The sequence below is a fragment of the Elephas maximus genome, chromosome 7, assembly GCF_024166365.1.
Source record: "Elephas maximus indicus isolate mEleMax1 chromosome 7, mEleMax1 primary haplotype, whole genome shotgun sequence".
Lineage (NCBI taxonomy): Eukaryota > Metazoa > Chordata > Mammalia > Proboscidea > Elephantidae > Elephas > Elephas maximus.
The window spans coordinates 38,424,349-38,437,216 of record NC_064825.1 but is presented as its reverse complement, the minus strand read 5'-3'; the positions used below and the strand labels follow the sequence as shown (position 1 = coordinate 38,437,216).

The 12,868-nt window shown below is 37.8% G+C and overlaps 1 protein-coding gene across 1 annotated transcript in view; it reads left to right on the top strand.

The window, feature by feature from the left end:
• ANKRD42 (ankyrin repeat domain 42) overlaps positions 1 to 12,868 on the top strand; it is a gene marked incomplete at its 5' end in the record, with an annotated part of 101,595 nt that overhangs the window by 18,214 nt on the left and 70,513 nt on the right. Inside the window, 3 exons of the mRNA XM_049889758.1 lie at positions 2,329 to 2,448; positions 3,439 to 3,574; positions 10,737 to 10,937. Of these exons, the coding sequence (XP_049745715.1) occupies positions 2,329 to 2,448; positions 3,439 to 3,574; positions 10,737 to 10,937 (457 nt within the window). The remainder of the gene's footprint in view (positions 1 to 2,328; positions 2,449 to 3,438; positions 3,575 to 10,736; positions 10,938 to 12,868) is intronic.

Here is a 12,868-nt window from a genome sequence, read left to right as displayed (position 1 = left end):
TTTGAAGAAAAAGATGTTGAGTTCAATTTGGCACATGTTGAGTTTAAGGAGCCTGTAGGTCATCCAGGTAGAGAAAGTCCAGGCAGTTGAAAAAGGGGGCTGAAGACAAAGATTTTAGGAGGTTATAAGTAATAAAGTATAGGGGAGGGTATAAAGAGTTGAGGATTTAATGTTGAAGAATGTTAATAGTAGGGATGGGAGGAAGCAGAGAAATGAGTAAAGAATTCAGAGAAGAAAGGTCAGGATCAATAAAGGCTGTGGAGGTGAAAGAAGATGTTAAAGAAGGTTGGCAGAGCATCAGATGCAGGAAAAATCTAAGGCAAATCATCTTAAGGAAAGGCCATTGAACTTGGTGGATGAGAACTCACTACAGGGAGGGAGGTTAGGTGTATTTCTGTGCACTGGGAAAGATGGCAACCAGTTTGCTGGTGAATTTGAAATTGGGGTGTTGAGGTATTAATTTAAGAAGCTAGACGGTAAAAGGAAGGAGAACATACAATAGTAACTGCAGAGGGCATCAGGGTTAAATGCAACTTTACCTGATACTTCTCTCCCTCCAATCGTTATTTCAAACCACTCCTGCCTTGATTATCCTTCCCTTCCTCAAAGTGATCTCTTCCTTCTCAGAGTTTTTGTGGTGCTTTTTTTTGTACTAGACTATGTAGTTGTTTGCTCGTCAAGGACTGCTTTGTATAGTTGATTATCTTTGTCTCTGTTTATGTCCTAATTCTCTAATTTGATGATGTATCTTCATATTCTTCATAATGACTTTTACAGAGTAAGCACTCAGTGTATAGCTTATGATGGTTGTTGAGTAATTATGGGAGTCAGACACAATCATGGAGACTATTATTCCTACAACTCTTGATAGGAATTAGACTGAGTAAACTTTTGTTGATATACTGTTAAATGTCAGCTGGTTAATAAAAAAAGGCTGAGGTAGAAAAAACTAAAAATATGAATTCCTTTAAACCAGTTACTCCATGTATTACATAGAGGTGTGCGCTACATATATATGATATAACCTATTTGCAGAAACTGAGCGATTTGCACATTTAGATGGAATTTCAGAAGCTTGACTTGGAACTTGTTACGAGTTGATTTTTGACTAACAACGGCCCCATGGGACAGAGTAGAACTTCCCCATAGGGTTTTCTAGGCTGTAATCTTTAAGGGAGCGTATTTATTGTCAGGTCTTTCTCCTTCAGAGCTGCTGATGGTTTTGAATTTCAGTTAGCAGCTGAGTGCTTAACTGTTGTGCCACCAGGACTCCTTGATTTGGAACTTAGAGCTGTTACCGGAGAATGGCCTCGGTTCTTGTCTTTGGTGTAGGAAAGAATTGAAACACTGAGACAAATAGTGCCAAGAGAGCAGAGGTTTATTAGCAAGCAGAGGGTTAGTAGTAAAAGTACACTTGACTAGGAAGCCTCAAGTGGGCTGCTCAGGTAGAGAAAGAATCTGAGTGTCCCGATAGTTTTCTTAGGGTTTTATACCCTTCTTGTCTCTTATATCTTTCTGTTAACATTTAACAGCCAGGACAGGACCCCCTATGGAGACCATTTCCTTGGCTTAAGGTTTAATTACCAAGTTAGGGACCTTATCAAGTTAGGGACTTCATCAATTTAAGGACTTTATCGAATTAAGGACCCCTGTAAAGATCATTTCCTTGGCTTGAAGTTTAACTATGTAGGGACCATCTTACTGAGGAATGTCACCACCCCCTGTCTCTTCCTTTGTAGGGACTGTCTTATTGAGGAATGTCACCACCCCCTGCCTCTTCCTGTTCTTATTGAGGGATGTCACCACCCCCTGTCTCTTCCTTTGTAGGGACTATCTTATTGAGGAATGTCACCACCCCCTGCCTTTTCCTTTTCCCGAGTGCAAGCTCTCTCCCTCCCCCTTATAGAGCTAGTTAATTTAATAATGAAATCCTTTTATTGCATTCAAAACCCAGTTAATAAAAGTTTCTGCTTTTGAAATAGTAGAATTTAAATTTCAGTTTTAACTTAGCATTAGTATTTAACTTAGTAGTTATTAATCCATACTTATGAAAAGTGTGCCTTATATATTGTATGTATATGCTCAAATCAGAATGTTAAATCAGGTATTATATTATAAATGACCGTTAGGCAAGGTTCAGAATGCCCTCAACATTTTCGTAGGATTAGCTAAGAATTTCTCACGCTTTTCCTGTAGCACATATATAAATACATATGTAATAATTAAGCTGTAGATAGTAAATTGCCTGCCTTTAAGTAATCCACATCTGCATTTATAAATTAATGTCTATACTCATGTAAACACAAATTCTGTTTTCTCTACTTATAGGCTCTTATAATCAACGGAGCAAATTTGTCAGCTCAGGATGACCGTGGATGCAATCCTTTACATCTTGCTGCAACTCATGGACATTCTTTCACTTTACAAATAATGCTCCGAAATGGAGTGGTGAGGGGTTCCTGTTAATATGTGAAAACATGTAACTGTATAGATGGAATAGCATTTCGTAGTCTGGTTATATCTTCCTGGTGTTTTAAATCCCTTACATGACTTTGGGGAAGCAATTTAATCTTCCTCTTTAACTTTTTCATCTTTAAATATGGAAGCAGTAATTCAGATGAACTTCAAAACAATGAGATTAATCTCCCAAGAAAGCAGTTCAGTAGTATAAAACATTTCAGGGACTTTGCATTCTTTGTGTCAATTCAGAGTTTAAGTGGGAAGATTCTGAAGCTTCCAAATAAATTTTAACAAGGAGATTGCAAATCTTTGTAATTTTCTGTTTCTACATGTGTGTTTCTTTTGTAATTCTTTTATCTCATGCACTAGTAATTTAGAAAGTGGTTTATATCTCTAGAAACTTCATTTCACCCAGACCCAGTACTCATCGCAATATTTATTTTTAATATTACCTAAAACCTGTTGCTGTCAAGTTGACTCCAACTCATAGTGACCCTACTTAGTGGTTGTAAAAAACAACTTCTTTTAAGAAAGCAATTGCCAATTTTGAGGATATTATACTAAAAATTGATGCTTCTATAGTTAGAAAATCAGTGGAAGACCTATTAAATATTTTTTCATTAACTCTTTGTTTATAATCTCAAGGATATATTTGATTACTTAATCCATCTCTCTCATTTTATGGGCCAAGAAATTGTGACGAGCAAAATGACTAAGTTTTTTTTTACAGACTATTTTATGTGATTTTATGACTTCATTTTAAAATAGACTTTTTAAAAATTTCAGTAGCATCTTACTAATGCATATGTTCTCATTAACGGTTGCAGTTTACATTTTTGTTAGGTTCACTATTTCTATTTAGTGTTTGCCATTAAGTTTTAAGAACAGCCTCAGATTCTCCTTTGTAGAATTAAACGTAGGCTTCATGTTTCCTTACAAAGTGGAAGAAAACTGAATCCTTGTGAATGTTACCTCTAGGATCCTAGTGTGGCTGATAAGAGAGAATGGAGACCTGTACATTATGCAGCTTTTCATGGGCGGCTTGGCTGTTTGCAACTCCTTGTTAAATGGGGTTGTGGTGTAGAAGACGTTGACTACAATGGAAACCTTCCAGGTATGCAAAAAAAGCAAATATTTTGGATTTTCATTAATGTAACTTTTTAATGTTTGTACACATTTAAGGAATTTAAACTATCATCATTCTGTTAGTCCGTCATAAAATGAAAGTAGTAAATATGACAACATGCACATTTTTTTAATCATAAAATCTAGTCATGTTATATAAAAAAGACTCATTGCCATCAAGTCGATTCCGACTCATAGTGACCCTATAGAACAGAGTAGAACTGCCTCATAGGGTTTCCAAGAGTGTACACATTTTTTGCCACATCTTTCTCCCATGGAGTGGCTGGTGGATTCGAATTGCCAACCTTTGGTTAGTAGCCAAATGCTCAACCATTGTGCCACCAGGGCTCCTTTCCCATGTACATACCCATCTCAAACTTTGCTGTTTGTCTTTTAACATGTGATTAATTTCTTTTTTTTCTTCTGGAACTATATCAGCAAAAGAGGAACTGGCAAAATTAAACTTGGAATCTTTCTTCCTACCAGCTGTTTCCTTCCTCTGCTGGCTAGTGTTATTTTCTAACTTCATATCTGTCTGCCCCACACAACAACCTTTTTTTTTTTTTCAACAGTAAATAGAGGACACAAATGCATTTGAGTTAATTTGCTAACTGTCATTGTCTGGTCTGCAGTCAACTGAATAGTTGAGACCTAGGCTGTAAATACCCTTTCTTTTTCTAAAAGTAGCAATATAAGGCACCATGAGCTAAGGCTCACGGGAGTGATGCAGAAAGTAACTGCTGTAGAAATTCAGATCCCAGTGAGGTAAGAATGAGGATTATTGAAAGTACTTGAATTATATTTTAAAGAAATATTAAAAACCAAACAAAATGAAGGAGAAGGCCAGGCAGAATGGTGTGGACAGGTCTGATCAAGTGACTTTGCTACTTAAAACTCCATGGATCCCTTGGAAGCTTTAATTCCTTAGCTTGGCATGCTGGACCCTTCATACCTTGATTCTTACCTAGTTTCCTGGCTTTATCTCTCATCCCTTCACACTTCCTTCAGGGCCCTTTTGCTTCTTTCTGAAGTACATCCTTTAGTGATCCTTTAGCGAGGGACTGTTGGTATAAACTCTCAATTTTTATTTACCTGAAAAATACTCCATTTTGCCCTTTTTCATTTTTAAAAACTTTTTTGTTTTTTTAAAAAGGAAATTTTTTAATGGAAATTTAACATGCATACAGAGAAGTGCCCAATTCAAGTGTGCAGTTCATTGAATTTTCACAAACGAACATTTTTCTATAACCATCCCCCAGATCCAGAAATAGGCTGTTACTAACACTCAGGTTCTCCTCATGTCCTCTCCCCATTACTGCCACCCTCCAAAGTTAATCACTACCTTGACTTCTAACACCAAAAACTAGTTTTTTCTTTTTGTATTTTATAGAATAAAACCATACATTAGCATTCTTTTGTGTCTGGTTTCTTTTGCTTTTCCTACAAATTTACATACCCACTAGCATGTATAAAAGTTTCAGTTGCTCTACTTTTCTTATTAGCATTTGTTCTTATTAAACCAAACCTGTTGCCGTCAAGTCGATTCCAACTCATAGCGACCCTATAGGACAGAGTAGAACTGCCTCATAGGGTTTCCAAGGAGCACCTGGTGGATCCGAACTGCCGACCTTTTGGTTAGCAGCCATAGCATTTAACCACTACGCCACTGGGGTTTCCTTGTTCTTATTAGTCTTTTTAATTTTAATCATTCTGATGGGTATATACCAAAACCAAACCAAACCCGTTGCCTTCAAGTTGATTCTGACTCATAGCGACCCAATAGGAAAGAGTAGAGCTGCCCTATAGAGTTTCCAAGGAGTCATTGGTGGATTTGAGCCGCCAACCTTTTGATTAGCAACCATAAGCTTAACCATTACCCCACCAGTTTTAATTTACATTTCTTGATGACTAATGGTGTTGAACAGCTTTTCATATGCTTATTGGCCATTTGGTTTCTTCCTTTGTGAAGTAATGATTCAAATCTTCTACCAGTTTCTCCATTGGGTTGTCTGTCTTTAAAAAAAAAAAGTTTTCTCTGCTCTTTGGTCATGGAGACATTCTTCTGTGTTGTAGAGGTTTTATTGTTTTACTTTCACATTTAGATCCTGACCCACATGGAAAAACATGGAACTGACTTTTTTTTGTGTATAATGCAAGGTAGGGGTCAAGTTTCATTTTTGGTTTCATGTGACTGTCTGGTTGACACAGCTGTACATGTTGATATTTAAAAGACTGTAACTTCCCTTAATGGTTTGCGATTGGCACCTTTGTGCCATATATTGGCACCATGTATGTGTGGATTTGTTTTTGGACTCTCTGTTTTGTACTTTGGGTCTGTTTGTCCTTGTGCCAGCTTAATTACTGTAGCTTTATAAGTCTCGGATTTTAGGAAGGGAGGCTCTCCTACTTTGCTATTCTTCTTCGAGGTTGTTTTGGCTCTTCTTGATCCTTTGCAGTTTTCACGTAGAATCAGCTTGTAAATTTTTACCAAAAACTGCTGGGAGTTTGGTTGGGATTTTTTCAATTTATAGATTGATTTGAGGATTGATTTGAGCCGACATTATTATATTGGATCTTCTGGTTCATAATCGTAGCATATCCTGCCACTTATTTAGATCTTTTTTAATTTCTGTCAGTAACACTTTGTAGCTTTCTGTGTAGAGGTGTTACATTTCCTCTGTTGGGTATTTTAATTGTTATTTAATTTTTGTGGCATTTATAAATGGTATTTAAAAGTATTTCAGAGTCTTATGTAAAAATATGATTGATTGTGGTGTCTAGCAATCTTACTAAACTAACTCACGTGATTTATCTGTAGAGCCTTAGATTTTCTCAGTATAAAATCTGAAAATGTTGCCAGTTTTATGTTTTCTTTTCTAATGTATATGCATATCTATGATATATACCTATATTATGGGTTTTTGGGGTATTTTTTATTCCCCCTGAGTTCTAGGGTATAGCCCTTTGGGTTCCAGCCCCAGCCTGGCAGGTTTACCAGGGGTCCCTTTTCTTGTGGTATCTGAAGCTCCTTGAATCCTTTGAGAGCTCTGCTCAGCTTCTCAGCCCTTCAGCTGCCTCTTTTTGGATTGGCAGGTGACTAGGAAAAAAAGTGGCCTAAATATCAGGCTTACCTCTCTGGGTTTTCTTATCTTCCTGAATCTTGGCCCCATAATTATTCACTGCCGTAGCACCTCTCTAATGCTTTCAAACAGATTTAAAAAAATGTTTAGCTCATAGCATGACAGTTTATTTGAAAAATTACAATAGGCATTAATCCTATGGAAAGTGGAGACCCTACTAAGTTTTTTTTTTTAAATAATTTTTATTGTGTTTTAAGTGAAAGTTTACAAATGAAGTCAATCTCTCACCCAAAAACCCATATACACCTTGCTACACGCTCCCAATTACTCTCCCCCCTCCAAAAAAAAAAAAATTTTTTTTTTTTTTAATGAGACAGCCCGCTCTTTCCCTCCACTCTCTCTTTTCGTGTCCATTTCGCCAGCTTCTAACCCCCTCCACTCTCTCATCTGAGATCCCACTAAGTTTCAAATTTTGATGGTTATATTTTTCAATAAAATTTTTTTCTTTTATTTAAAGAAGACCAGACTTACTGGCCTGACAGAGACTGGAGAAACCCTGAGAGTATGGTCTCTGGACACCCTTTTGGCTCAGTAATGAAGTCACTCCTGAGGTTCACCCTTCATCCAGGGGTTAGACAGGCCCATAAAACAAAACTAGACTAGAGGGGCACATCAGCCCAGGGGCAAGGACTACAATGCAGGAGGGGACAAGAAAGCTGATAATGGAGAACCAAGGCCGAGAAGGGGGAGTATTGACATGTCATGGGGCTGTTAACCAATGTCATAAAACAATATGTGTACTAACTGTTTAATGAGAAGCTAGTTTTTTCTGTAAACCTTCATCTAAAATACAACAACAACAAATTTTTTTTGTTTAGTTCTCTATCAAATATACCTGGTCATTTTTGTTGGTCTCTTTTTGCCTGCTCATTAAAAAAAAATATTTTATTTCTTTAAATATGTATAGTTATTTTATAACCGTGTATATAGTATTCTTTATAACAGTATAATGTAGAAGTAAAGAGTGTGGCTTTAGAGCCCAGACTACCTACGTTCAAAAAAAAATACTAATTTGGCATATATTTATTAAGAACCTACTATGTGCCAGTTGCTCTTCTAGGTGCTAGGAATATCACAGCAAATAAAGCAAAGTCCCTGCCTTCATGGGGAGATAATGGTAGAGACAGAAAATAACTAAAATGAATAGGCAAATATATATTATTTTAAAGAACGATATGTGTTTGGAAATACAAAGTAGTGAAGGGCTGAGGGAGTTGAAGTAGAGGGGTTGAAGTTTAAAATTGAGTGAGCAGGGAAGGGAACCTGTTGCCTTCGATTCTGACTTATAGCGATTCTATAGGACAGAGTAGAACTGCCCCATATCATTTCCAAGGAGTGGTTGGTAGACTTGAACTGCTGACCTTTGGTTAGCAGCTGAGCTCTTACCCACTGTGCCACCAGGGCTCCAATAGCAAGTAGTAACAGCAAATTGAGTGTGGTTGGAACAGAAGGAATGAGGGGGTGAGTAACAGAGGATGAGGTCAGAGGAGTAACAGGGGCCATTGGAGGGTTTTGAACGCAGGATCTGACTTAGGTTTAAGAGGATCGTTCTGGCTGTTATGTTGATAATGGATGGTAGTAAGGGTGTGGGGGTAGCTAGGACAGAAATAAGGAGAACAGTTAGGAACCTAATGAAATAATTTAGCAAAGATAGTGAGACTTAGTTTGGTTCTGTGTATTTTTTGAAGATTAAACCATCAGGAGTTGCTGATGGTTTAGATGTGGTGACAGAAAGAGGAGTCAAGGATGGCTCCAAGGCTTTTAGCCTAAACAACATGGAAAGGATGTTGCTGTATGCCGTGGAGTCGATTCTGACTCATGGCAACCATGTAGGACAGAGTAGATCTACCCTTTCCATGGAATTTCTATTAACTGAGATGGGGGTGAAGAATATGTAAGGAAAATGTATGGGAGGGCGATAATGAGTTCAGTTTCTGACATGTTATGTTGGAAATACTGTGAGACATCTAAGTGTACATGATGAGACTGAGAAGTTTGGAGTTTCAGGGGGAGTTTTTTAGTGGGAACGGCAGTTAAGCAAATGTAGAGTGGTGTGTGCCCGCAACTTATTTTCTGGGCATTGGGAGCTTCTTCTTTCTTCTGGGTCATACTGGCCATTTGGGAACTGCCCTGCCTCTTCACAGTCAAGGTCAGCATATTGGTGTAGGCTTATTTCCTAAATGGTCACTTCCAAAGAGGTGTAAGACTTTCCTCTTCTTTGTAATCATCATCTCTAAACTTGTAAAACCGCTAGAACCATACCTGATTTTTGCAGGTTTTGGGTTGTGGCTCTCTCTTAGCCTCTTCCAGTTTTTTTTTTTTTAGGAATTCCTTACCGTTCTTGTCTGTTCATGTCCTTCTTGTTTATTCTTCTAGTCCCTTATGGTTTTAAAAATTCTTTTCTACTAGTTTCAAGGATTAGAATGGAAATGGTGAGGTAGACGTGTGTGCTTAGTCTGCTGTTTTGATCCAGGCTTCTTGTCATATAAACCAAAAAAACCCCAAACCCACTGCCGTCCAGTTGATTCCAACTCATGTTGTTAGTTGTTAGGTACCGTCCAGTTGGTTCCAACTCATAGTAACTGTATGTACAAGAGAATGAAACACCGCCTGGTCCTATGCCATCCTCACAATTGTTGCTGTGCTTGAGCCCATTGTTGTAACCACTGTGTCCATCCATCTCGTTGAGGGTCTTCCTCTTTTTCTCTGACCCCCTACTATACCAAGCATGATGTCCTTCTCCAGGGACTGATCCCTCCTGATAACATGTCCAAAGTATGTGAGATGTAGTCTTGCCATCCTTGCTTCTAAGGAGCATTCTGGTTATACTTCTTCCAAGACAGATTTGTTTGTTCTTTTGGCAGTCCATGGTATATTCAACATTCTTCACCAATGCCATAATTCAAAAGCTTTGGTTCTTCTTTGGTCTTCCTTATTCGTGGTCCAGTTTTCAAATGCATATGAGGCAATTGAAAACACCCTGGCTTGGGTCAGGTGCACCTTAGCCCTCAAGGTGACATCTTTGCTTTTCAACAATTTAAAGAGGTGTTTTGCAGCAGATTTGTTCAATGCTTTTGATTTTTTGACTGCTGCTTCTGTGAGTGTTGACTGTGGATCCAAAATGAAATCTTGAACAATTTCAATCTTTTCTTCGTTTATCATGGTGTTGCTTATTGGCCTGGTTGTGAGGATTTTTGATTTCTTTATGTTGAAGTGTAATCCACACTGAAGGCTTTGGTCTTTGATCTTTATCAGTAAGTGGTTCAAGTCCCCTTCACTTTCAGCAAGCAAGGTTTTGTCATCTGCATAACGCAGGTTGTTAATGAGTCTTCCTCCAATTATGATGCCCTTTTCTTCTTTATACAGCACAGCTTCTTGAATTATTTGCTCAATGTACATAGCTGACCTCATAGCAACCCTATAAGACAGAGTAGAACTGCCCCATAGGGTTTCCAGGGAGTGGCTGGTGGATTTGAACTACTGACATTTTGGTTAGCAGCCAAGCTCTTAACCACTGCGCCACCAGGCTTCTCTTGTCATATAGTAAATAATAAATAATTACAGAGAGTTTACAGTGTATTAATGATAAAAAGATCATCATTCATATCTGTATAATGACTATTTTGGTTTCTCCCAGTATTCCCAAAATATTAAATTTTATTTATTTTTTACTTGTACAACAAACATTTACTCTTGTAATTATAAACTGCATAATTTCAGTTTCTAAGAAAATTTTCTTGGGCTTGCCCTTTGGTGACCCTCAGCTGGTCTGTCTATACCTACAGTAAGTGTAACTATCCAGTGATTTAGTCCTCTGCTTTGGCATGACTAGAAGGTTGACTGAGTAAGAAGCAGCAGGATAAAAGAAAGGTCTATTCTCCTTGATCAGGGTAAGATCTTGTTATATGGGGCAGGGATAGTCATCTCCCTGTAAGAATTAGAGCCAATATGTTATTTCTTTTTTCAAGTTAATTTCTATTTTAAAATTGTTTTTCCTTGTCTTACCTATAGTTCATTTAGCAGCCATGGAAGGCCACCTTCACTGTTTTAAATTCCTACTCAGCAGAATGAGCAGTGTAACACAAGCATTAAAAGCCTTCAATGATAATGGAGAAAATGTATTGGACCTGGCCCAGAGGTTCTTTAAACAGAACATCTTACAGTTTATCCAGGGGGCTGAATATGAAGGAAATGATCCAGAAGATCCGGAAAGTAAGTAAGAAACCTGAAATGTTTTAGCATACATAAGGTAAATGTTATATTAAAATTTACTACATACCATTGTCCACACATTCTTCCAGATTCTCTTCTTGGTTGTGAAATGTTTTAGCCACCAATGTACAGAAATCAGCATAATGAACACTGTTTATACCACTGAATTGAAGAATATAATATTGTAGATACAGTTGAAGTTTCTTGAATCTCTCTCCCTAATATCATTCCCTTTTCTTCTCTCTCACAGGTGACTATTATTTTGGATTTATCATTTCATTCTTTGGTTTTATATATTAGTTAATAATGTACAGTACCAGATCTAGAAGGATTCTTAGAGGTCATTATATATATATTTCTTATTTTACTGCAGGGGAAACTGAGGCTTAGAGGAAGTTAGTTGTCCCAGTTCGCATGTTGTTAGGTGCCATTGAGTTGATTCTGACTCATAGCAACCTCATGTATAACAGAACGAAACATTGCCTGGTCCTGTGCCATCCTCGCAATCAATGATGCGTTTGATCCCATCTTTGCAACTGCTATGTCAATCCATCTCGTTGAGGGTCTTCCTCTTTTTCGGTGACCCTCTACTTTACCAAGCATGATGCCCTTCTGATAACATGTCCCTCCTGATAAAATGTCCAAAGTATGTTAGACAAAGTCTTGCTGTCCTTGCTTCTAAGGAGCATTCTGGTTGTACTTCTTCCAAAACAGATTTTTTTGTTCTGGCAGTCCATGGCATGTTCAATATTCCTCGCCAACACCATAATTTAAATGCATCAGTTCTTCGGTCTTCCTTATTCATGGTCCAGCTTTCCCGTGCATATGAGGTGTTTGAAAATGCCATGGCTTGGGTCAGGCTCACCTTGGTCCTAAGAATGATATCCTTGCTTTTTAAGGCTTTTGCAGCAGACTTGAGCAGTACAATACGTCCTTTGATTTCTTGACTGCTGCTTCCATGGGCATTGATTGTGGATCCAAGTAAAATGAAATCCTTGACAACTTCACTGTTTTCTCCACTTATCATAATGTTGCTTATTGGTCCAGTTGTGAGGATTTTATTTTCTTTATGTTGAGATGTAATCTATACTGAAGGCAATATGTAGTCTTTGATCTTTGTTAGTAAGTGCTTCAAACCCTCTTTGCTTTCAGCAAGCAAGGTAATGAGTATAATCTGCATATCGAAGGTTGTTAATGAGTCTTCCTCCAGTCCTGATGCTGCATTCTTCCTTCATCTAGTCCATCTTCTTGGACTATTTGCCCAGCATACAGACTGAATAAGTATGGTGAAAGAATACAAGCCTGACGCACACCTTTCCTGACTTTAAACCACACAGTATCCCCTTTTTCTGTTTGAACAACTGCCTCTTGATCCATGTAGAGATTTCCCATGAGCCATAATTAAGTGTTCTGGAATTCCCATTCTTCACAATGTTATCCATAATTTGTTATGATTCATGCAGTCTAATGCTTTTGCATAGTTAATAGAACACAGGTAAACATCTTTTTTGTATTCTCTGCTTTCAGCCAACGTCCATCTAACATTAGCGACGATATCCCTCATTCCATGTCCTCTTTTGAATCTGGCTTGAAATTTTGGGCAGTTCCCTGTCAATGTACTGCTGCAACTGTTTTTGAATTATCTTCAGCAAAATTTTACTTGCATGTGATATTAATGATATTTTAAAATAATTTTTGCATTCTGTTGAATCACCTTTCTTTGGAATTGGCATAGATACATATCTCTTCCAATCAGTTGACCAGGTAGCTGTCTTCCAGATTTCTTGGCATAGATGAGTGAGCTGTTCCAGCATTGCATCCATTTGTTTAAACATCTCAATCGTATTCCATCAATTCCTGGAGCCTTGTTTTTCACCTTTAGTGGAGCTTGGTCTTTTTCCTTCAATATCATTGGTTCTTGATTATAAGCT